At 38.8% G+C, this 26,843-nt stretch overlaps 1 protein-coding gene across 3 annotated transcripts in view; it reads right to left on the reverse strand.

Annotated features, from left to right (window-relative positions):
- Positions 1-12,557: 12,557 nt before the first annotated feature.
- CNKSR3 (CNKSR family member 3) overlaps positions 12,558-26,843 on the reverse strand; it is a 65,373-nt gene continuing 51,087 nt past the window's right edge. For all 3 annotated transcript variants that reach the window (XM_007430702.4, XM_025168234.2, XM_088142259.1), the window contains exons 7-13: positions 25,797-25,856; positions 23,296-23,364; positions 21,889-22,035; positions 18,795-18,919; positions 16,531-16,739; positions 14,727-14,816; positions 12,558-13,339 (exon numbers count right to left, since the gene is read on the reverse strand). In XM_007430702.4, coding sequence (XP_007430764.2) covers positions 13,041-13,339; positions 14,727-14,816; positions 16,531-16,739; positions 18,795-18,919; positions 21,889-22,035; positions 23,296-23,364; positions 25,797-25,856 — 999 coding nt within the window. In that variant the 3' untranslated portion in view covers positions 12,558-13,040. The remainder of the gene's footprint in view (positions 13,340-14,726; positions 14,817-16,530; positions 16,740-18,794; positions 18,920-21,888; positions 22,036-23,295; positions 23,365-25,796; positions 25,857-26,843) is intronic.

The following is a 26,843-nucleotide window of genomic DNA, read 5'->3' on the forward strand; positions in this document are numbered from 1 at the left end:
AATATTATTACTGTTCAGAGCACATTAAAACAGTTGCACATTCATGCAAAGTTAAAACAACTAAGGTGCAAAACTGAAAATCCCAAACAGGAAAATCATGCCAAATATAGCATGATTATGAAATGTAGTATATGTGTGTGTGTGTATCTATGTCTATGTGTTTATGTATGTGTATGTATGTATATATGTGGGTGGATGGATGGATGGATGGATGGATGGATGGATAGATAGATAGATAGATAGATAGATAGATAGATAGATAGATAGATAGATAGATAGATAGATAGATAGATGGAAGTGAATATGTGTAGCTCAGGGTTGAACTGTGGGGTCCTTGGGGTTCTCTGAGCTTGGTTCTTTTCTTGCAAACATTTCATTACCCGGCTAGGTAACATCTTCAGTACTAAAATGGGATGGGGTCTGCTCTTTATTTATCTGCTGTGGTCTGCTTTGCCAGTGCTGGTGGGGGTGGGGGTTTTGTTCTGCTCGTCTGGTAGTTCATTGATTAGCATATGTTGACTGCCTGATTGTGTGCCTGGTGGTCAGCTCTGCCTATCTGGGTGATGATCGCTGGAGGTGACAGCTGGTGATTGAATGCTAGAGAGAGAGAGAGAGAGAGAGAGAGAGAGAGAGAGAGAGAGAGAGAGAGAGAGAGAGATCTATTCTATGGGATAGGAAAGCAAGAGTGACTAAGATAACTTCTTTACCTTCTTTAATATGCTGCTAATGAACCTTCTTCTCAATATTCTAAAATAGTAGTATTTCATTTTATTTGGCATAAATGTTAGATCACTTAGCCGGCATGGAAGTTACACCAGTGATTCTGATTTTGAAATCATAGGGTCTAGAATCCATACCACCCTATAACTGATGATCCTTCTGGTATGTGCCATTTGTTTCCTACCCTGTGTTCAGAAAGGGTTCATACAGTGGTAGCTGCACTCCTTTGTCAGGACTAAAATGCTGACTGGGAAATCGGGGCATTGCAGTTCCAATGTATTTGGAGGATACAAGGTTGGGAGGCTGTTACAAGGAACAATAGTGTTAAGTTATGAATTTACAATGGCATTATCCAGAAATAGGAGCTCTACATTTTATGTATGAGTGTACTTTACTGATGTTTAAATTCTCCTCAAGCTGCTATTCTTCCAGGGGGACCAATTTTGCTGCAAGTCAACTTAATATTTGCAGCCAGAAATACTTTATCACTCCCCAAAACTCCAGCAGTTCAATACAATGCTGATGAAAAGAGAAACAGCCTTTAATAAGTCATTATAATCTCTTGCCAAGTTAAACACAGCCCTCAACCTTGAAGGGACCTCTCACAGGGATGATCCGTGACCTTGTTACTCCACTCCACAAAGCTTTGTGAACTGTCAGGTAATTCGCAGCGCACACTGCAATAGCCACATTTTGTGCATTTCCTATGAACATGGCTTTGTTCAAAATATTCTGCTAACCACTTTGGAAAATGTTGTTTGCCTAGGCCAAGATCTGAATGTACCATGACATTTTATACAATGACTATTGTTTATTCCTATTGTGGGGGAAATTAGTGGTTTTCTTTTCTTTTTCTTGCATCAGTAATAATTGTGGGTACCGTACAAAGATACAAACATACATTTCTCTCAGCCTTACCAGGTAGACCAGACAGGGAACATGACCAGATAAGCTGATTCTACTTTATTGTAAAGCTACATTAACAGAATTGTGTAAGTCTGAAAGTACAGTTCTCCTGCCGTCTCCTTTACAGCCCAACAAATTAGGGAGGATCCCTTCCAAGCCTCTTGCCCTGCCTACTATCCAGCTGCAGGCTATGCTCTCTCTTCTCTGACCATTCCCTAGGCAGCATCTCTTCACTGAGGTCATTCCCACATACCATTACAATTTCTAATTTCTCTTGCTGCAAGTAGTAGAAATAGCAGCATGTCACTTTCTTCCTTCAGCTATGGAATTCTAATTCCTTTCAATTCAAGCAAGCCACATCAGAGCCAAGTATTCATAGCTGCTCTGGGAATGGGGAAATCGGGCAGCTAACCATGGCTCTATCTTGCATTTCCCACTAATTACAGCAAGTTACCTGGGCTCCTTTTCCTTGTTGTTAGGCATAACAGTCTACGCAAGTGATAGAGTACATGGCTGGAGCCCATCCCAATCTCTCAAAAAAGGGTCAGGGTGAAAGTAACAAGAAAGAAGCAACAAGAAAGGAAGGAGGGATGAGATTAAATAAACTGGTGAAAAGTGCATAATAATCTAATTCTAGATAGGGTGAGAAAGCTTTCCCTTGCCCAACCTTCAGGGAAAAGCAGATGAAGAGCATAGTGATAGTAAGTGAAGCCAGAGCTTGAAGTGAGCAGGACCCAAAGAGGTGTCTCTTGTTCATTAAATAGCCAGAAGAAAGCAAATCATTACACAAAGACAATTTGTGCCACTAAATTCACTGAAAAGTCCCTAGTATTCCCATCCCCTTTTAAAGTAGGCACTATGGCAGAGCTGCCAAATGTTTCTTTCTCTCTCTTCCTATCTAAACATGAAAGAATGGGTGTTTGTTACTTTCCTTTCAAAGTCAAGGCTGAATTCTCAGTCTTGTTCTGCAGACAACAGCGTTCTATTTTTACAGCCAACACAGCAACTTAGGTGGCTGCTGAGTTGCATTACATTAAATGTTAGGACTTAGTTTCACCTGCTTGTATTATAGCCCTCACATGACTGAAATAAAGTGCTAGACTATACAAGCAAACAAAAATGGGGCTCCTTGGAGAACTCGTGGCTGATTTATTGACTGACTGGCTGTATCTGTTAATTACTTCAATCAAACACCTCTGGAGTATTTTCCATATAAATATTTTAATCACTGCTTGAGCTGAATAAGGAAGCAGAACATCATGTTGTGCTATAAGTTAAAGAAGTCCACACATCTTAAAGTTCTCAAGGTTGAGAAACACTGAGTTAAAGACTACATTGAGGAAAGATAAAATGTTTCATTTATATTTAGCCACAGTAGATTTTCTATCACTTGTTTCTTTCTTCCAAAATGTTATCTCTGACATGGCTTGCATTGTGGATTTGGCAAAAAGCAGGAGGAACTGAATTAGGAACGGCTTGACATAATTTGATTTCACACCAGTGCCCATTAGGACACTGTGGATGTTCAGGGTTGGATAAGAAGTTCAGTGGTACAGTGATGATTTTCTAACTTTTGACCTCTCTTCCTAAGCTGTAGCATATCCAGTGTGATGTATTATGGCATGTAAATTTAATTTCAGAGTGGAGCTGGGCAATGTGCAGACATTCAGATGGGAAATAAGAGTGTATCATCTGGAGGGGAACATTTCCTAACTTTGTTTTCATGCTGATCTATAAATACAAGAAGTTTTGAAAAACAGCTCAAAGAACAGCAGCAGAGCAAAAATCATCATCATCATCATCATCATCATCATCATCATCATCATCATCTAACCTTGATTATTTAATCTCACAGGCCTGTGGCTTCTAAACTTTGTTTTAATCATTGGAGAAGTCTTTGTATTCCAATTTGTTTTTTGAGACAGGTGCAAAGATGGAACTGAATAGATCCATTCAGATTATATCACTGAAAAAGTTGTGAGCAGTCCTTTTCTCTCTAAGCCTTGCTGGTGACATCACTAAAGGCAGCTCTTTACTATATACAGTTGTGCTGGGAAGAAGCTGTTCACCATCCCAAGTGTTAAGCTCTACATATGAAGGTATTGCCTAAGCTCCATAAACCTCTGCGATGTTGCTAAGGATTTCAGAATGTAATTCCAATCTGCCCCATTATTCTACAGGAAGTGATTTTGGAAACTGGTATACATCCAATATGTGTGGCTATCACTTGCAGAAAAAAAGCAGGCGTTCTGGGAAATTACTCAATACAGTTACTACAGCAGAAAATATCCAATGTCATATTCTAAAGCCACTTTAAAATGCAAAGTTCATGGAAATGAGAGAAAAATAATGCTGGGATAGGTAAAAGGAAAGAGAAGAGGACTACCAACAGCAAGATGGATGGACTTGATTACAAGGGTGACGGATACACTGCTTGAAGACCTGAAGAGCTATGCCTAGGGACAGATCATCCTGGAGGCAGTCTAGCTATGTATTTACTAAAAGTCACCACTGACTAATGGTACATAATCTTAGTAAATCAATATATTAAATTAATAAGAGAGTCCGTTTGGTGTAGTGGTTAAGGCTAGAATCAGGAGACCAGGAATTCTAGTCCCGCCTTAGCACAAGCCCACCTGGGTAACTTTGGGCCAGTCACTCTCTCTCAGCCCTAGGAAGAAGGCAATGACAATGGCAAATCTTGCCAGCTGCAGGGACTAGTCCAGACAGTCTCCACAAGTCAGCACTGATTCAAAGGCACATCATCATCATCATCATCAAAAAAATAAATTTACTTGGCAGCTTCATAGCTAAAAGTGTTAATAATGTTTAGCAATGTAAAATTGTTTTCTCTAAAATAGATTTTTGTAGGTTAGGAAAAATGTGAATAAACTCTTACAGTTTAAAATAAGAAATCTTCTTTGCTTGTTTACTTTAAACTGATGGTCAAACTTTGTAGCAAACAGGAGATCCAATAGTGCTTTGCAGACAACTTCATTGTCCAGAAGGTGGAGGAGGGAACTAGAGGATCAGCTAAATTGGATTTAATACTTACTAAGAGGGAAGAAGTGGTCGAAGAAGTGGAAGTGGTAGAGATCTTGGGACAGAGTGAGCATGTGATCCTAGAATTCACTGTATTGCAGGCATGGAAAACTGCAGATAGCCAGTTTAGTATTCTAGATTTCAAGAGAGCTGACTTCAGCAAACTAAGGGAAATAAATACAAAAGGTTCCATGAACCAAAATCCTGAAGGGAAAAAAAGGCCAGGGGAAATGGGCAATTCTGAAAAATAAAGCCACAACTACAAGTAATAATAAAGGGGGGGGGGGACCTGATGAGACCAGGATGGCTGCATGAAAATCTCCCGAATAAACTAAGAAACAAAAAGGACAAATTTAATAAATGGAAAGAGGAGCATATAACAAAAGCAGAATATCAGCAACTAGCCCAAATCTCCAAAAGCGGGGTTAGGAAGGCTAAAGTCAGCATAAGCTGGGGTCTGTGATGAATGTTTAAAAAAAACAAAAACAGAAAAGGGTTCTTTGGGTTTGTGCAGAAGAAGAGGAAGATCGAGGAAAGATTGCAAGATGGTGATGGTCTTTTCACAAAAGGAAAAGCAGTCCATCATGTCAGAAGCTGCACTGTTGGGGGCAGAAGAGAAATGCAGAACAAACTAAGTTAAGAAGCAATTTCCAAAAGTAATTAAGAAACGAAGGTGATAAGCTACTTGGTTTCAGGGATTTGTTTATAGATAAGAGATGAGATATGGGAAGAAGAGATCATTTGTTGTATTTTAAGAGAGGGCGAGAAGTTACTAAAATGTTGTGATGAAGGGGGAAGTCATTTCTTAATAAATTTTTTTCTTTACTATATTCTTATTTTTTCTTTCTTTTCTATTTTTCTATTCTTTTTTGCATTTTCTATTTTTCTATTCTTTTATTTTTTTAGTTTGTATTCTTTTTTTTAATTGCAATGGTTAATAAAATTATTATAAAAGAAATGCAGATCAAAATAGGTGAGGAATTGGTGAGAGAACACCTAGCTGCTTGAATGAATTCAGATCTCCTGTATTGGATGGATTTTACCCCAGGGTGGTAAAGGAACTGGAAGATGTTGTCTCAGAGCCACTGACTGAAATCTTTGAGAAAACCTGGAGCACAAAGTAAGTGCCAGAAAATTGGAGAAGAGCCAATACTGTTCCAACGTTATTTCAAAATGGGAAAAAAGTGACCTAGGAAACTACAGACCAATTAGTGAGATATATCTGGGAAAATCATAAAAAAGATAATCAAGCAGTGGGTTTGCAAGCACTTGGAAATGAACAAAGTCATTAGCAGGAGTCAGCATGGAATTGTTAAAAACAGGTTGCACCACACAAGTTTATTGCTTTCTTTGACAATATGACTAGATAGTGGACCAAGGGAATGCTGTAGGTATAGTGTACTTAGACTTCAGTAAGGCACCTGATAAAATAGACCATAGCCTCTTTCTTGATAAACTGGAACAATGTGGGTTGTACAGCCCTACCACCAGATGGATTTGCAGTTGGCTGAACAATCGTAGGCAATGCAGGGTCCTTAATGGGTCTATAACCACATGGTGGGAAGTATGGGGTACCTGAGGATTCTGCCCTGGGTCCAGTACTCTTCAACATCTTCATAAATGACTTAGATGAGGGAATAGAAGGGAGCTCATCACATTGCAGGTGACACAATGCCTGTTTGTGTGTGTGTGTGTGTCTAACACCTCAGAAGACAGTCTCAAAGTTCAACATGATCTTGAGAGATTTGAACATTGGCCCTATCCAACAAAGTGTTGGTCAGTGGTGAGGAATTTAAGATTCTGCACTTAGGCAGGAAAAACCAGACACCCAGGTACAAGTTAGGTGGTACATGGCTCAACAGTAATACTTGCAAGAAGAATCTGGGTGCCCTGGTAAACCATAGTTTAAGCAGAAGCCAGCAGTTTGCTGCAGTTGCCAAAAGAGCCAATGCAATTTTGGGCTGCAACGACAGAGGAATAGCATAAAAAGCATGGAAAGAAATAACTCTGCTTTATGCTGCATTAGTCAGACCACACCTGGTTACCACAATACAAGAAGGATGCTGAGGAGCTGGAAAGAATGCAGAGAAGATGGACAAAGACGGTGAGGGGCTTGAAAGCTGAATCCTATGAGGAGTGGTTAAAGGAACTTGATATGTTTAGGCTAAAGAAGAGGAGACTGAAGGGAGACATGATAGCAGTCTTCCAGTATGTGAAGGGATGTCACAGAGCAGACAGCATGGATTTATTCCAACCAGCTGGTGGAAGCTTTATGGAGGGAGCTCCAAACTTGAAATAGAAGGAATTTCCTGACTATGAGAGCTATTAAGCAGCAGAGCAGCCTGTCTCCTGAAGTTGTGGACGCTCCATCACTGACCATTTTCAAGAAAAGATTGGACAGCCATTTGTCTGGGATGGTCTGAGGATTCCCACCCTGGGCAGGGGTTGGACTACAAGGCCTCCAAGGTTCATTCCAACCCTACGATTCTATAAAATATGTTTAAAAAAAAAAAGGGTTCAAACAAAGTATAGACCCAACATTGGCTTTTGAAACCACTGAGGACATGTTCTGTCTCTTCTGGACATCTTCATTGTACAAATTAGTATTTAAGAATTAAAAAAAAAAAACGATAAACCCAATGGAATAAAGTGTTTACCTTTCACTAAGGAAAGCTTTCTATTTCTATCATCCATTTCCCCATTTGGCAGAAAATCCAGACTCTTTTCTTCCCTATCTGAAATTGTACAGAATATTGCTTTAAAACCTTCCTTCAAAAAGGAAACAAAATGGTAATTCATTTCCATGATTCTGAAGAAGACGCTTGCATAAATCACTGTTGCTGGCTTTTACATCTTTCTTCTGTGATGAGCTTCTCTATATCCATTAAAAGTCAATGCATCTTCCACTTTCTTTGCATTAGGTCAGATCCCAACATATTTACCTAGCTGCTAACATTTAACAATGGACTTGCTAGTTCATATTTGCAAGTTCCTGGGTAGTTAACTCAAAGGCTGTAAATATATGCACACTTTGCAGTTTATTTTTTAAACTTTATTTTAAAACTTATTTTTAATATTTAAAACTGGCCTGTTTATAGCAATGTATGAGTTATTTCCAAGTTAGTTTGGAATAAGATAAACTAGGTTAAAACAGATATAAATATGCTTTTTATATATTTATAGCAGCCTGATTCAAACATCCAATTAACGAGGCAAATTCAGACTTGAATTCCAAAGCAAGACATTTTTTAAAAGATGGAGTAATGATCTTCTACTACCTTTTGCTTGGCAAAGAAAAGGGAGCAAACCAAATTTAAAACAGTGATTACTTTTGATTATTTTACTCCTCAAAAGTTTGGCATGAAAATAATCTCCCCAGGAGAAGGTATAATAAGGGATGATTATGCCATTAAATTATCATTTATCTTCCCTTTGGAAAGAATTCATGAAAACTTGCTCATTATGGTTCCGACTTAGTCAGGTTTAATGGAAAAGCTCCAGTTGGTGTAACCGTCTTGCAGATTAAGAAAGCGATGCCAGGGGAAGTCATCTTACTTTAGGATCTCTCATCCAAGTTCTATCAACCAAGAATTGCTGCAATTTCAGTTTTGTGGGGCACTTCAGCGGAACTTTTCCAGAATCCATTTTTGCTACGGAAAGCATCTTTTCTGCAGCTTTTCAGTCTGTGCAGAAATATGTATATAATTTATTCCTATTTAGTATTTCACCTTTTGGATTTGGGCAGACTTGTACCATAAAGCTTGTATCTATAATATGTGCATTCTGAACTTCACGTGTATAAATTAACCGAAGGCAGGAAATTTGCTTCCTTTCCCACATATATGATTCTTTGCTTATATATGTTGTTTTATTGGTATAATGTACTTCAGGGAAAGGAAGCAGCGAAGTCGTTAGAGTTCCATGCCTTGGGAGTGGAAATGTCATTTAGGATTTTTCAGATTCAACAAACCACCTGCATTTTATCAAGATCAGGCATGAGAGCTAGAAGCATGCTGCCCATATTTAAAAGTGGCGATTGCCAGAAATATAAATTCTGCACTGAGTACCTTATTTTTGTACCTGTTTCAGTTCTTGTAGTTGTGAATACGCACCCTGCAATGGAGTGAACTGAAACAACAGTTCTCCTAACTAATGGCAATTATATGCTGAACAATGAATTGGAGGGAAAAGGTTTTCAATCCTATTTTGTAAGATCCTGGAAGGGGTGGAAAATTTCCTCTTCTTGGGCAGTCTTCCCTGGGAGCAGTTTTTGGGGGGTACCTGGGGACTGCAGGGTGGAGCAAACATGCTTATACTATGGTGAATTCCATTAATTTGTGAAAGCTTACACAGAGTTTAGGATAACAAGGGTTGTAAGCATTGCTTGTTTCAATACTGCACAAAAATGCAAACAACAATGTTCATATCCATTTGAGCACTATTTTCCTGATCCTGAAGTAGTCAAGTTTCCTTTGGATGCGGATTTCATGGCAGGATATTTTGTTACTTCAGCAAAATTAAACTAAAATTACTTGCTTGCTGATTTATTTTACACCCTTACAGAAGTTAGGGTCAGCTATCATATCCCAGGCAGAAATATGCAGCTAATTATAAAGGAGGCTGGCAAACCTCCTTTTTTTAAATCTTGTATTACAACTGCAGAAATTATGTGGCTTCCGTTTCTTCTCAGCAAGATATTCTGCTGTGAAACTGTGGGCTTCTCTGAAAGCATAGAATCAGCAGTATAGAAGCTACTCACATAGCTGGCAAATTACTGCAACCACATACAGAAAGGCTAATTTTATGGCTCATTCCCACCCCATTGGCATCCTGCTGGGTAGGCAGATTCTGACCAACTAGAAAAGCCTCACATGATAGGCCCTCACTCACTCATATGACTTGCCCTACTTCCCACTATGGAACTCTAGCACTGAGAAACTGCTCCCTTACTAGAGTGTAGAGTATATATAAGCTTCGGGCCATAAGCAGTTGAACTTTACTACATGCATGATCATGCAGCAAAACCATGAACACTCTCCAGGTACAAATATTATTTGCAATGGATAAGGTAATTGTGAGTGGGTGCATTTCCTTCTTTTCACTGATGCAAAGAATTCAGATGCAGCTGGCCCGTGTGGATGATTGTTCTGCTTTCTGCACTTTCAAAAGTAGAAGAAATATTACTGAAGTTCCCATGCCTACTGCCTTCTATAGTGGTGGTACCCATTTCTAAAGATTTCAAGATCCTTGAATTATAACCCAGAGGACAGAACTATTACAGGCACTGAACTCATAGAAATATAGTTTCAAAATTGTCAAAGAGGTCATCTAATCCAAGATTTTTCCAACTGTGGTTCCATGAGAGATTAATGGACTTTGGCTCTTCATCAGGGGTTCCAAGAAATTTCTAAAAAAACCAAAAACAAGCCAACAAAAACTAGGAAGTTCCGGGGCCTGAAAAAGTTTGAAACCCCTAATCGAGTCCAACTTAATGTAGGTTTTTCTAGAGCAATTCCAATAGATGGCTCTCCAGACTCTGAAGACCTCCAGTGAAAGAGAGCATAACATTTCATGAGGCAAGCTATTCTGCTGGTTGACAACCCTCACCACCGGAAATTCCTCCTAGTATCTACCCACTCCTTCTCTCTCTGACAGCTTTTTCAGAAAGTCTATTTTCTTTCCTCTCGGTCTTCTCTTCTGGAAGCAAAATGTACCCAATTCCTTTATTCACTGATCTATCAATTATAACCCATTACTATAAATACAATAAATCGACAGTCCCAAAAAGGGAATGGTGAAAAGCAGACTTGTGCTTTATGCTGCTTTGAACCTGTACTCTAGTGCCCCATCAAAAGAAAAGCATTGCTTGAGTGACATAAACATCTCCCTGATAATTCTCCATGCCTCCCCTCAGAAAGACTTCTGAATGCTTTTCAGAGCTTTTCATCTAAAAACCAGGATCAGATTCTGTCATGCCTCTATGGCCTACTTGCAAATTAAAAATGCAATCTGAATTCAATCTAAGCATAACCAGCATTACACACACACACCCTTACAAATGGAAGGCAAAGGCTAAATGGGAGTCAAGACTACACATTACTTTATGAGTCAGGCAACATTTGAACCCAGGACTTTTTGACTCACAGCTCAGCAGCATAGTCATTTTTTCTCTTTTGCCTCTTATCATTTTCAACACTTACCTTCAATTCCCTGCTAGCTAAGCTGGGAAAGGTTTTAAGAAACAAGATTCCTTCTTTTGCCAGAGCGGGGGTTTCTGCCTCAACTTGCAGAGAAATTATTAGCTTGATTAAACAGATAGATCAAAAACAGGTTATGTCCCTCGTCCAACTTGTTGAAACTCCAAAATAACTTGTTAATCTTAGAAACATCTTCCTCTATCATTATATTTGAACTGTTTAACTTGTATTAGGATTCTCTGTGGTAGATTTACCCAAGCCTTCATAGAGAGTTCTGAACTTCAGTTACATTTGAACTTTTCAGGGGAGGTGGGTGGGGGAGTGTCCTGCCCTTTATAAAAGTAGAACTAAACATTTCTGATATAATGGGAAAACAAACAAAATAAGGCTTGATGACTCCAGCATTACTGAAGTTTACTGAACTGATACCAGTATCAGGTTGGGTGTGAAAGAAATACTGCTGTCTCATTTTTGGCTCTTGCCTACAAGGCGTGTTATGCCCACCAGCTCCTTTTAGCGATTAAAAAAAAATCTAAATCGATTTGGCTTCATACATAATGTAAAGTCTGTTTTCCAAATTTTAAAAAAAAGCCTTATAAGTTTCAAAACTAGACATTTTTAGTTGATAGATTTGTTATGAACTGCTCAGTACAACCTGTGGAGATCAATCTAATATTTGAAAGCAATGTAAAATCCACCAATTTGTTTTTCATTGTAGTTAGTATACAGCAGTGTTTTTCAACCTTGGCAACGTTAAGATATGTGGACTGGGACTGTGGACAACCATGCTGGCTGGGGAATTCTGGGAGCTGAAGTCCACATATCTTAAAGTTGCCAAGAATGAGAAACAGTGGTATACAGAGTCTTTTGGAGTGGATGGCCGTATCAAATCTAATAATAACAGCAACAACACCTCCACAGCTATCCTGAAATCACCTAAATGAGTTATTTGGCTGTTACTGAGATAAGGCAATAGGTTCTTGCTCATTAGTAATCATCACTGAAAGAGGAAACAACGGGTGGCCTCTAAATCCAAATAAATAAACTTTAAGAGAAAAAATACAGCACAATTTCATGTTTAAATTATTTTAAAACTGAATGTTCTTTGTGAAACTGTAACAATACTCTTTTCTACATTTAAAAAAAAACCAGCAACACATTCTTAGTGGCTTTGCAAATGCTTCCTTCCGTAAATGACCCCCACTCCAACCCAATGCTATGCAAATAATTGGGACAGACACATTTTTCTACCAGTGTTTTAAAACAGCAAACTGTTTTAACAACATTGTCATTTATCAGAAGTCAATCTTTATCACACAAACAATATCACACCAGTTCAACCTTGAAGCATCATGGATGCTCCAGAAGTCTGCAGGGTTTATTTTTAACAACACTTTGGTTAATAGCTATTCAGTCTTAATTTTTTCATTTTTTTTTTCCAGAAGAAAGATATATTCCTTTTGCTTTTACCATCATCACTAGAAACGCATATCCATGGCATGTTGTGCCAATCTATGTCAAGGGGATCAAGACTGCAGCAGTTAAGGGAAGGATAACTAAACAGCACTGAGTCTTTAATAACTGGGATTGTACCAGTTGATAGTGATATTTGTGGTGAATCAGAACGATCGAAGAAAGCCTTCTGTTTCCTTAGAGCTGAGTTGTCCACAGTCACTTGCAGTCCCCACATAGTTTAAAAGTAGAAATGACATCTTCTTTTCTTCTTTCTTGGTCCAAACTGTAGCTTGGAGGTTTTTCCCTCAGTGCTATAAAGCCAGCACATCCAGTAGCTGCATAACATCCGAGCAAATGAAAGGCCACCTGACTTTAGGCCAAGGCAGAGACTGCTGCTGCCCAAAACCCCACCGATTTCACATCAGCAGTGACTCCTGAAGCCTCAAGACGGACAGCTTTCTCTGGAGGACTACATTCCCCTTCATAGGCAAGTTTTAAAAAGCAACATCTTGAGATCTCCTCTGCCTCTCCATTAACTCCCCCTCCCCCAACTCCAATGAATCTGAGTTAGCAACATCAGGAAAAAGAAAGATTCTCTGAGGGAGGGGGGAAATAAAACATACAGTCACTAAATAACTCTGTCGGTAATAGAGAACCCTCTGATTGGAGAATAAAAGAAGGCACTTAGTGAAAAATTCAGTCACCTTCCATCCAATCTACTCAATGAGTCAATAGCCTCAACCTTGTGATCCAGCTAACCAGCAAAGAGGATTCTGTGGAGGAGGATTTGGTGGATGTGGTCACTGGTGGCCTTTTAGCACCATCCTCCTGGAAAGGGATGGTTGCGCTATTGTGGAGATCCACATTAACAAAACACCTGCTTCCCCTGATGTAGTCGGCACCCTTTACTAACTGTTTTTCCACCGCTGGTCTGGGAAACTGACGCTGCAAAGGGGAGCTTTCTTCAATGATGGGTGGGATTCTTTCATTGCTGAAGTATCGGCAGAGGACATTTTCAGCTGGGAAAAGAAGCAGAAAAGCCTTCTAAAAATTCACATTCAAAAAATCTGCAAAGACTAAGGCATGACATGTCATAATGCAGCTTTTAACATTATGCTTCTCTCCAGCAGACATGGCAGAAATGATTTTCTCTGTCCGTTTGTGCAGGAGGAAGATAATCTGAACTGGTGTTCATAGATTTTTTTTTTTAACATTGTCATTCTCTTTCCAAACCTACTACAACCTGAATCTTAATCTTAATCATTGTGACCAGCACCAGCCCAAATTTAAGTTAACGGGTATGGTTTCTTCTTTAGGGATTAATAACCTACACACAAATACATGCATTCTTAAAATCCCACTGTTGTTTCTTCTAGGAAAGAAAACAAATTTGGGAAGAGGCAAGCTGAAACACAAAAATGGCAAGGGGAAGGCTCTTCTTTTGAAACTCTCGATTCCCACCACTGCTACCATCATGTCTTTTCCTCCTAAACAAGTTTCTTAAACACAGGTGTCCACAGCAAATGGAGATTATTTCAAAATCTCACATGCACGCAGTGATGTCATGATGCAAACTGCACCCTTACACACTTGCACCCCAATGTCTGCTGCAAGTCACACTTTATGCATCATGGTACATGCTTTGGACCTGACGCACACAAATGTACACACACATCCCCTGCAGCCACGTATGCTCTGAAAACTCTAAGGAGACAGATGTTTTAATATTTTGGCATAGTACTTAAGTTTGCTAGCTGCAAGCCTTTTAGACAATATTTTAGCAACAACGTAGTGTCCCAGCTCCGTATTCATCTCAAATGAGACATTAAAGCAAGCATTTGTGCAGAAGTGCACAATTTCTGCTGGTCTAAGGGCCACAATATGGGTGACATCAAATTATATCCTATCTGATTTCATTTACATTTCATTAAAATTAAATACAGTTTTTCATGTGATTACTCTCCAATCAAGCATTTCATAATTTCCTGACGCTATCACATTAAAAATTAAAATTTGGTAAGCATTTCCAGAGGTGTCTAGTGCATACACCCAGGGCCCCGGGAGCCACAGGCAGCCAGGGTTGTGCACCCTTACTCTCAGTATAATAAGAGGTTATTACATTAATGTCTAGAGTAGAAAGAAAGTATCATCAAAAGCACCTCTCCTATTAGATTAACCTAATATAAACTAACATGGCATTTTGCTGTTTGGCATTTGCCGAAACAGCAACTAATTTGCTGACCCCAGGGAGGCTATCTGATTAAATAAATGGATAGATGGACAGAGATGCTTGTCCATCTCTGCTTGGTAAACACACAGGTGGAAATCTAGCATGTAACTGCAAAGTGGACCATGAACAGGCATCCTCATTGGGAAAAGCAATTGAACTCCAACAAGCTTCCTTACCTTTTCTCCCCATGGCTCGGGGCTTAGAGAAAGGTTCTACAGATCCCAACCAGTTTCCATCAACAGGCATAGACAGTGGGCGAGGCTTTCCTAAAGACCACACAAAAATGATTGTACAGATAGTGTCACTGGGATGCTGAGTTATTATGAAGTAATGTGATCTGTAGGTTCCTGGTGCTTTCTGCACTTGGTAGTTTTCTTGCAGACATTTAACTACCAGGCTAGGTAACATCATCAGTGTGAGAGGGAGCATTCTCGCCCTGATGTTACAAGAACCCAACACTTCAACCCTGAGCTACATATACTCTCTTCTATGTGATCTATGTAAGGGCAGCTATCATGAGAAGACAACTTTATACAAGCCCATCTAAAGCTAGCAGCTCCTGTCAAGACACCACTGGATTCTCACAAGCAAGGCATTCCTACTTCCTAATATCTAAAGGCAGACTACTTCAGTAAATGGAAGTTCATTTTAATTAATGAAATTAATAGATATTTACTAGTCATTAGTAACTGCAGATGAGCTGATATTTATTTTTTCATTTATTACAGCAATTTGTATGCTACCCCTCCAAGACCCTAGTTAGTTTATAGCAAATAAAAACGTAAGAAAAATACCTTAAAAACTATTTTATCTACCCACTCCCTCAGGCACCATAGTTTGAAATAATTCTGAGATTTGAAAAATCCCATGCATTTCACTAGACTTTGCCAAAATGGTGTCTAACTCAGAGTGAAATGAATGATTTTATACATACAGAAAAATCTACCTAGTAAGTCAGAGCAGCCTGCAGGAGAGTCCTCCCATCTGCTCTTGCCCAACAGGGTGCAGATAACCTTAAAGCAGTGTTGTCCAAACTTGGCCACTTTAAGAAGAGTGGACTTCAACTCCCAGAATTCCCCAGCCAGCATGGCTGGCTAGGGAATTCTGGGAGTTGAAGTCCACTCTTCTTAAAGTGGCCAAGTTTGGACAACACTGCCTTAAGCAGAGCCACTGGGTGAGTTTTTATGCATGCGGTAAGTGTGGAGAAGTATGACTGCTTCACCACTCTTACTACCCTAGTGTAGGCCCAAACATGGGCATGTACCTGTATTCAATCATATCCATTCTTCATCTTCTGCCATCATCACTGTATGTCTCTCTGTGGTTCTTATGTCCCACAACTCCTTGGTAAATCAGAGAACACCCCAGTGCACACAGAGAGGCTATTTAGGGGAAAACTTATCCAGCACTCTGTCTCCGTGTTCCTTGAGTTATGCAGCACGACTGACTGCCAACCCTCAAGTACTAAAGGATCCAGGCATCTAGGATGGACCACCTTCATTGATCCTCTACCTCTGTCTCTTCGGCAGAGAGTATAAAGAGGACGGAACTAACTTTTGGGTTAAACTTCAGCAGCACAAGACTTTGCAGGCCTACTCAGAAACAGCCTAATAGGTTCAATGGGAATTGTTCCTACGTCAGTGGGTGTAAGACTGCAAATTAAAAGTTACAAACTGCAGATACATACCAGAGCCTATCTTTTAAAAACCTTTTATTTTAAGTACTTTTCATAAGAATATTTCCATCATTTACAGACTCTAGATAGCTAATCTTTGCCAAATGGTTTGGGTTGTTATATTTTTTAATGCAAATCATTTTTAAAAAGGGCTCAATAGGTTTTCACTTTGACAAATTCTGCTAAGTGGTTTCATGCCTAAACTTTCACTGAAATCTGTGTTTTAGTCTACCAAACTTAAAAAGAAAAGAGGGGGGTTAACTCTTGGAAGAAGAAAAACAAACATAGGTTCAGAGTTTTCTCACCATAAGATGGTGTTTTCTCCCTCATCTTTGCTAGTGGAATATTTGCTTCTCTGGGATAGGCAGGCAACGGATCAGAATCTATCAGAGTAAACCTTCGCCTTCTACATTCCTGATCAAGGAAAGAATTGGGAGATTCTGCACCTTTGGAACCAGGGAGAGGCAGCTTAGCTTTATTGCCTCCTCCATAAACGAAGTTCCCCTTCTCGTCTCTGAAAAGATATTAGATTCAATTAGCAATGTAAACAAAGGGCCTGCAACACTGAACCCTGAACAATTCTAACACTATTTAGTTGCCACCTGGCAGATACTGAAAAACATGAACAAAGAAGGAAAAGAAAAAACAACACTGAGTCTATATAACTATATAACTTCTGCATTGCAAGTTGCAGAAAAAGCAGGAAATGTGGTACAGCCCCAGAGTTACATTTTCTTTTCTTTTCTGTTTATAAAGTTCCTAGGTCTTATGATGCAAGGAACAGCATATTTAAAGATATGTCAAGATATCATCACATAGCACTCAGACAGGCGGCTGAATAAATTTCTGTGATCAGAAGAATGCCCTAAGTATTCTGCAATTCAATTGTTCCTTCCTAAGATTGGCGGCAACTCAATAAATCATGCAAGAGACCTGACTCACAATTTTCCAATAAATTACACAATGAGAAATTTGACTTACATTTATTTTAAGTTAAAATTAAGTTACATTTATTTTAAGTTAAATTGCCGAATATGTAGGTGAAAATATCCATATGCAGAGTAAACAATATTTACAGTAATTTCCTCCTGGGGACATAAATGATTGAACTGGTTCTCCCACCCCCTACCTATATAGCAGAAATGTATTTGAAAAGTCTTGTAGTATCTGAAAAGTAGAATCTGAATGGAATGTCCATCTCACAGAGAGGGCATGCTTCGGATCCCTGCGATAAAAGATCCGAAGGATCCAGAAGGCGGGCCTTCTCTGCTGTGGCCCCCGCCTTCTGGAACATCTTGCCCCCGGAGGTGAGACAGGCCCCCTCACTCCAGGCCTTTTGGAGGGATTTGAAGACCTGGCTCTGCCATCTGGCCTGGGGCGGGGAGGGAGGATATCAGAAATGGGGCTGGCTGGCCCCTTAGCGGTCTGGTGTGGCCCCCATCGCCCTCTTGGATTTTTTAGCTTTTTTATTTTTTAATGCTTGGTTTTTATAACTTTTAATTGTATTTATGTTTTTAGTGTGTTGTAAGCCGCCCAGAGTCCCCCACTGTGGGGAGATGGGCGGGGACAAGTTAAATAAATAAATAAATAAATAAATAAATAAATAAATAAGGTGGTTAGTATGAGTCTCCACACTAATATCAGGATAAAATTATCCCTCTGCACTTTGACAGTGACTTTGGCATGGCTACTTTGACTACTAATTCACATTCCTAGTAGATAGCATTCTGCATCTCAGAGGCATCTGGGAGGCGGGGAGGGGGCAATTAGTAAGTCAAGATGGCAGGCACAACTGTGTGATCAAAGCTCCACCGCAGAATAGAAGTGGGGCCTTCTATTCTGCAGTCATGCCCACCATCTTGGCTTTTTGACATGCCCCAAGAATGCCCCTCCTGCATTTTCTTCACTCTGAAAAGAAAAACCAAGACTAGCTCTAAATGCAAACTACTTTGAACATTTACAAGTGAAGAGATGCATAGTCATTTGCTTTTTTATTTGAATATAAATAAATGTTACTTCCATTAACCTATCGCAATCAGGCCACTGCAGACGCTCAAGTCCATTGAGCCTTGATGAGACGACTTCATCAAAGTCATTTCAACTGCTTAAAGGTATTTCAGCACACCAACTTGAATTCAAAAGCTTTAGAGGCACAGCCATTCAGAAGAGAGAAATAAAAAAGAACCCAGTCTACTGGCTAGACATGAACTTACTTTTTTTTAAAGACCAAAAAGGACAATGGAGAAGGAAGGAGGAATACATATTGGACAGAACTTATGGGTTACTGGTTTTGCCAAGCACTAGCCCTAACCAAATGTTACACTTCCACTAAAGGTTTCTAGGACTTTCTGCGTGTAGCACAAAACTGTGCTGTAATTCTATTGACAAAGACCTTTTCAGGCAACAGACAATAACCTTGTCATACATTTTAAGAGTTCAAATATGCATCAAGCACAAAGTAAATCTTGATTACATCAAACTAATTCATCTAGAGAGTGAATGCAAAACAGCCCAGGGAAGTTCAGAATAATGAGCGGCTCTTTTAAGTAGTATGTAGCTGCTGGCATACCGAGGTGCATAGGGAATAGCTGGCGGTGGAGGTATGTAAAGATCCAGAATGGCTGGTTTCTCTTTCTTCAGTGATGTCTCCTTGGCATTTTCCGATGACTGAGCTGTAGCTGGGTGTAGGCTGGTCTACAGTGAGAAGGCAGAACAGTTCTTAAGTAACTTTACAAATACAATATGCAGCCAGGCCAGTTCCTCTACTGTATGGGCACATTATTCTTCATTCCTTACTTTCATCTGATCCACTGGAAACTGGGAATGATGATTTCTTTGAATACCTTATTTTAGGACAATGTATCATATCTTCGGAATGTTATCATATGCTAACTACCTAGGATTGTTGAAAATAAGGACGTGCACAATATTTTAAAAATAAATACATGCCCACATAGAGGTGCCTTCCATTTTTTGTGTTCTATCATATTGGAATTAAGTTTGGCCAAAGCCTTTAAGCCGAACAGAAGTTCCGAAGCATTTTTATGAACTGCTGTTTTACACAGAATTGCTAAAGAAAAGTTTAGGCGAATAACTCTGGAGAATTAAACATCAGCCAGAAGTTCTGGCGATAGATACCATTTGTGAGTGGTTTAAGATAAACTCAGCAGCATGGAAGCCATACCCCAATGTGATCTCTCCCCAAACGTCATCAAGCGTTCAAGTCACTAGTCTCATAACATGATTTAGTTGAATTCTAAGCCTTTCCTCTACGTGTGGTTCAAATCCTAAATAACTTGCAGAGAAGCACAGACTTCATTCTAGCTATAGTATGAATTAATATTGCACCAAAAAAGCCAGATACTATATTTGAATCTGTTTAAGACACAGTACTATCCACAGTAGACTCTTTCTTAGAAGTATCAAATTCCTCCCTCGCTTGCCATTATCTGCTCAGCTCCCAAAGAAACTCTCTTTTAAAAGATTTTAATCCCCATATCTTCCACACCCTCTTTCCCTCCAAGGTTGCACAGCACAATTTTGCTGATTGGCAACTGTAGGCACTTCAAGGGGAAACAGCATAATTCAGACAGGTTATAAAGATTAATCTACTCTCTTTGACAAATGCAGTATTTTGTTACAACTTTCCTACCCTGCACGTATTTACTGTTACTTCCTGAATTCATCTTTCCAAAGGAGTATAAACGATTCAGCCTCAAATAGCCTTTTAGATATCTGTCCCAATCAAGAGTGTCCTGGGAGTAAAGGAAAACATTATTCCTCCCCCCTTTTTATTTGTTTCGTGCAGTAAAATGAGATTACTATATGTAAAAGGACATAGTACTATAGTAAAGTATAGTGCAAATACTTTAAAAATATATATTTTTAATTCTGGTTGCAAAACTCTTTTAACAAAATCAATCTTTATGATCTATCAATTATTAAATTAGTTTTTGATACTATTTATTTGCACACACACACATGCAGAATTTCTAATATCATATCTCAGTACATTGCAGGCCCCTTCACTGGCTCCCTATTTGACTAGCATCACAGAGCCTAGTTTAAACTACCAAAGTTTGTGTTTGGAGCCCTTTGACCATAAACTCCCTGGATCTGTCTACCCTTATTTCTTCCTACAGTGCAATTTGTTCTTTATATTCCTCTGAGAATCTGGGCCTTCTTTCAGTTCCTCATTCCAAGGTCAAGGTTTTCAAGTTCTAGGTCTTTAGGGACCTGGCCCCACAACTTTGTAATCTGCTCCTTTCCTTCCTCTGTCTCTGTAGAAATTTGATGGCTTTTAGAAAGCATTTAAAAACCTTTTTATTTGATTAGTCAGTTAGGTTAAGGGTGGGTTCTCCCATCCTACTCTTACTTAGCTGACAGTTCTAGGTTACATCAGTTTTAAATTAGTATGGATGTATATCAGATTGGCCTCAACCCTGTTGGCCTTTTGCAAGGCCCCAAAGACATGGCTGTGTTCCCAGGCTTGTAGGTCAGAATGCCTGTTGGAGCCTGTGAATTAGTTTTATTGAAACATGTATACTGTATTTATATTGATGGTTGGGTTTGTTATTGTTTTTATCTCAGCTGCCGATGGTCTATTAATTTTGTATGTTTTGTTGGTTTTCTTGCTGTTTTAATTGTTATTGGCCACCCACACTCACTTGAGATGGACAACCAACAGTAAATAAATAAATACTTGGTCCTATCCCAGGGAATTGTTTTAATGTACTGTTTTTGTGTTTGCTACCTTAGTATTAATATATGTTTACTGGGTTCTGAACTAATTTGACTGGATTGATTTGTAATTACTATCTTGTGTTTTTTATACCGTGACTTGTGAAACATGTATAATAAATCATCATCTACTTCTTCTTAGCTTAATTGAAAAGTTATGCTATGAACTAATGACACTCTGAAATGTTTTAACCTCAGAGACTGCTTCATTTCCACATCCCATTACAATCTATAACAACCAAATAAGTGTATATCTTTAGGTATACTACCAATAGAGTTGACATTTTTTCTTTTCTGAGATCAAAGTCGGAGCATTTTTAAGAAGCAGTGCCAAAGGAAATAGGGGAAGAGAGATATAAACTATTCAGAAAACATCTTATACTGGCCAGTCCTTCCTGCATAGATGTATGTAGATGAGAGATCACTGGGTTAAATGCCCAAACCAAAAAACTGCATGCAGGAAACTAGACTATAAGAAACAAAGCTAATCTAAAGTCTTAGTTTCTGACATCCTAATTTTTCACGTTCTGAGTTGTTTTTTGTTTTGTTTTAGTTTTTTTAAAGTGGAGATCATCAGATATCAAACAACTCCAATCACTTGCAGTCTGAAGAGGGGCTGTACCAGGTGCATATTTTGCCTGCTTTGCATGTTTAAATGGATCACTGTTTGGAGTTTGGAATAAGGTAATGTTGGGAAAAGAGTACTTTTTTTTTTCAATATGAAAACTATTTATTTATGACAACATTTCTATGCCACCTTAACTTCTTACAACTCAAGGTAGTTTGCATAATAGCAAAATACAGTTAAAAAATTCTGTCAAACATATCCAGTTATGGAGGCAAAATGTATCATTCAGTAAAGAAATAAATGAAAAAGGGTATAGGTAAAGGGGAAAGAAAAACTTTGCATAACTGCATGTTACCTGTACAAGTGGTGGTTTCCACCTCAGATTTTTAAGTGGCGCGGGGGTAAAGTTAAAAGAGCCCGTATGGCGTTTCTTCACTAGTAGAGTAACTCCAGAAGGATTCTCACGGAGCTTCCTTACGAGATTCTTCAACTGCCATCCCACCTTTTAAATAGGCAACATATACATGCATTAATTAAATCCAATTTAAAAAATAAATGGATTTAAAAGGGTATCTTCAGTACATCAGAAGAAAGTCAAAATGTTTCCCATTGCCATGGTTTCTCTTGGCAGGGTTTCAACAGTGTAAGTGCAAAGTTTCAATGGATCCTTTGAGATGGAACAGTTATGGACAAATAGGATGTCACTAATCTTAGCTATATTGTCCCAGTGAACCTCTTGGATGTCAAATGTTGAATGGCTTTAGAGGAAGAACTATTGTGGAATGAATAATATTCAATCTATATGTCACCCCAAGTAGGTAGATATGATTAGTTCCTGGGGAAGAGGAAAGGTGTTACACCAATAAACACTCTCCAGCTTTCCTGAAGATATTAAGTCTTTTCCTCTTAACAGGCCACTTCCAGTAGCTCTGGAAGGAGGAATAGATAATGATGGGGATGAGGGCAATGAAACCTGGAATGCAATTTCAAAATGGAAATTGCCACCCAAATTCCTGTTCCTCCAAAGTCATCTATGCCTCCATGCTTAAAATGGAAAGACACAAAGCATCTCTTGCTTAACTGGCCAAGGATATAATGTTTAGTGTTTGTGCTGCTTGACTGTATTGCTCAAAATTTTGTAGGCTGGCAGACAACATCCCTTGCTTGCAACTGGCAGAAACACAAAATAAGACAAGGCAGAGAGAAAGTGTAAAGAGATGGACAAGAATCCTTTCTTTGCAGTGGAAAAAGTTCTCATTACATAATGCTAATCCTCTTAAACAGAGATGCATTTATTTATAAAATTTACTATCCACTATTCATCATACTTGTAATAAACTCAATGATGCCAGAGGCTGAACTTATGAACATTTATAATATTCCATGCAAAATGACCCTACACATTTCACCTGGATAGACTCATAAAACACCCAGTAATCCATGAATGCTTCTAGCAGTCAACATTCAAGATGAGTATTATTCCTCTGAAGTGTCTTTAAACTTTTGATAAGAATCAACTATTCAAACCTGTGTTTTTCTTTAACCAAATTGGTTTGTGACATTTCATCCCTCTTTAACGGATGATTTTGCCACTAAATGCATTAAGGTATAAGCAACAGTCCAGTATAAAAACAAAGGAATACAACTGAAATAATTATTAATAAATCAGGCTAAATTCTGTTTTTTGAACCACTTGTGCCCCCAGATCTGCTTGGCTAAAACAAAAAAATGAAAGTGGTAACAGGATGCATCCTCTACTTACCACTGTCTGCCGATTCACCTGAATCACTTCATCACCAGCATGGATTTTCTGAGACCGATCAGCAGGAGACTACACAGTACAAAAAGAAGAGGAACAAAATTTTTCCCGTTAAAAAGTTTCAAATGGGACAGCCTTGGCAGAAAAGCTATATAAATGGAAATGCCTGCGGTGTTTCTGTGTGAGCTACAGCTGCCTTCTTCAAAGGTAAGCACCTATAACTAGCCAACTGTTTGTCATGATGAAAAGCAAGAAGGACTTTCCTTCCACTGAGACAAAGGCTAGCAATTGGGGAGGGGAAAAGGGGGGGAAGGTCATTTCAGCTTGCAGATTTCTTTTCTACTTATCTAATAAGGCACTTGAAATTTACTTAGGCATCTCTAACAGAGTGAGTGAAGTCATTTGTTTTAATTCCCAACAACATACAACCTGAAAGAGAAGTGTTAAAAACTTTTATAGTTCAGATATCCTTAGAAGACAGATGAATTGTTTGATTATCCATTAGCAGGCAGCTTTTGAGCAATTCAGTACTGGAGGAATATCCCAAGGGATAGAAAATGTTTCTGCTGAAGAAACAGGAGAGAAATCGTTCCAGCTCCCACAACCTCCCTATATGCCTTTAAAATCTGCTGCAGAAAGACTCCCATCAGGGTATGGGATGAAGAGGAGAAAGTTCTGCTGTGTTGGCAGAAGTCTATTAGTATGATGATTAGTAGAATTTTGCTCAGTTCTGCACCACAAGGAAAGCAGGGTTGCAGCCTTTGTTTAAAATGGCTCTGCAGCTGTAACTTTGTTCCAATAACATTCTTGACAGTCCGCATCACAGAGAAAGAGAAATGGTGCTAAGCTGACCTGTGTGACTCAAATCAGCTGAAACAAATGGCTCATTTCCCTTGTTCCCTTATCAGGTGCAAGGCAGGACAAGATAATCCCTTGAGGCTACCTGAGAACGGGAAAATGTTGCTAGGAAAGAGACCCACCATCATCTGACTGATCTAACGCATTCCTATCTTACGCATCAGCATCAGGAGGCAAAACTATACATGTTGCATTTTCATATATGGAAGCTCTGGGGAAAGAGAGGAGAGACACTGGGAAATATGCAGACTTTATGAGAACTTCCTTTTCTTAGTAACAACATTCCTTCACAGAACCCAGCCAATCTCTCTCTGAACACACAATCACAGACACCTGAGTCTAGAACATACATGATATATCCAAAACAACTCTTTCTGAACTGAGAAGTAATTTGTTAAAAAACAAAACAGAAGAAACAGCCCACTCAACTTCCATCACCAGCATTAGGAAGACGACTGGAAAGTTTTGTTTGGGTCAAAACGTTCCCACCAAAATCAGGAAATCAAAAGTCATTAAAAACAACTTGGAAATCCTGTCACCTGACAGGAATCAGACACATCTCTCCATGGCATGAAGACCTGCTAGGTCAGAGATGCAGCTGGATGGATACCAAATGACAGGAAGACACCAGAGGCAAGACATTATCATTGTACTGCTGCAAAGAAGGGAAAGGACATTTATCTTAGCAACATGATTCCCCAACAGAGATTTGGAAATCCCAAGTGAGGAAGGTTACATCTTTGTGAGGGCCAGCTAAGATTCCTAGCACTAAGTTCCTTCAAAAAGAAAATATAACAACAATAAATCTAAAAAGCCAATTTGGCATGGTTAAGGAAACTTGAGTCAAGTCTCATCGTTTCAACTGTGCACAAATTCACCCTCACTGTTTATTGCAAGAGATCTGAACATTTGCGTGGCTAGGTATTTTAAATGTTTGTGATAAGCAGCAAAACAATATTCTCAAATGGCTACGTTGGCCAGGGAGAAAGGGAACTGTAATTCAATTCCATATCTTCAGGGCAGTGGACAGGACAGGGTATAGAACAGAACCACTATCTTTCTGTTCAGGCAAAAATGAAACCGGAACTCTTATAATTAGTTTTCACACCCACTACATATATCCCCATGGCTTTTCCTTTTCAACCCTGGAGACATTTTGCATTTAAAGAACTCTCTTTCTCTCATTTTAATAAGTTCCTTTGATTCCCAGGAAGTATATGGACTCTCACCTTCTATATCCAGTCTAAATATCCTGCTGGTGCTTTCAGAAGGAACAGAGTGCACTACACAAGGACGTATTTGTTGAGCCCGCATTGATTAGACCAAACAGTCTAAGCACTTTGCTCAACAATAGTTCTGGGAATTCCAGTTAGTGCAACCCCAAGTAGCATTTGGAAACACTGTCAGTGATTTGCATGCAGCAAACTGAACCAAAGGGTGGATATGAGACAGGCAGATACAGCCAGATATGCACACACTAAATTACTGCAGTCAGAGATAAGATAATGATAAGGTTATGCAACCAAAATAAATGAAAATATAACAAGTTCAGAATCTGCTTCCTATCAAGTTTTTGCCTTGGGTTCAACTTTATCACAAATAGCTTGTGTTAATTTTCCTTTGATGAAGACATTAAAAATACTTACATTTTCTGTTGTCCCAGTAACAACATGTAATCCATCATAAGTAGATTTTATGTACATTCCCTAAATTGGGGAGTGGAAAGATAAAATAAGCACAAGAATAATTATAGCTCATCCACAGTTATACCGCAAATGTAGTCAGACAATTATTTCTGAGGAGCAGCGTTCCTGATAACACCATGCTAGTGTCAGCCCCAAACCAGCCTTGTTTAACTGTGTAAACAGAGTACAGTCTCCTTCTGGAAAAAGAAAAGAAAAGAAAAAAAGCTTCTCGCCCCTGGAGGTGAGGATCTAAAAAAAAACCACTTAACACCGAAACCCTCCAAATCAATCAAGAAGGAAAAGTGATCACAAATCAATTTATTTCTTAGGAGAACTTCACAAAGAAAAAATTCTTGAATGGCAAAGGGAAACAATTGTTTATGCTGGTCTTTAACACCAGGATAAAAAGGAACCTTTTTGTTTACTCAAGGCTGCTTGATATTATGTTAGGATGATATTATTTTGTTGAATATCTGGTAGTACTACCAGCTGGTAGTACTTTACTGCTACTTTTGTTGTTACTGATTGCAACTGAGTGGCCTTAACCAATCAAATAAATAAATAAGCAAGCAAGCATTAAAATATTTATCTGTTTATAAAAGTTGATGAATTTTGATTTAACATTATATGCATTGCTTATGTTCAAAGCCACTTAGAATCATAAGACTGAAGCAGCATACAAGCATATGTGGTAAATAAATAAAATAAATATCCATAAGGAGAATTTTCCCTCATATACAGATCTCAGTATTTAGATGAGGGACACAACCTGAGCATGTGTCTTGTGGGAATGACTGAAAAGCTTTAGTCTGAACACAACCTAGGAAACTCTTCAAAACCCATGTATAATGCATGCCAATTGTCAAATTTGGCTTTTTAAGATTTTTTTCTAAGTTAGACTACATACCATTCCAAGGTTTGTAATAATTCAATATGTTATTCCTCTAAAAAGAATCTATTTTAATATAATTAATCTTTAATATTAATAACACAGTCCTCTCTTGATAT

The sequence above is a fragment of the Python bivittatus genome, unplaced genomic scaffold (genome assembly GCF_059951505.1).
Source record: "Python bivittatus isolate LINGU-HERP-01145 unplaced genomic scaffold, Pbiv_v1 ctg000020_np1212, whole genome shotgun sequence".
Classification (NCBI taxonomy): Eukaryota; Metazoa; Chordata; class Lepidosauria; order Squamata; family Pythonidae; genus Python; species Python bivittatus.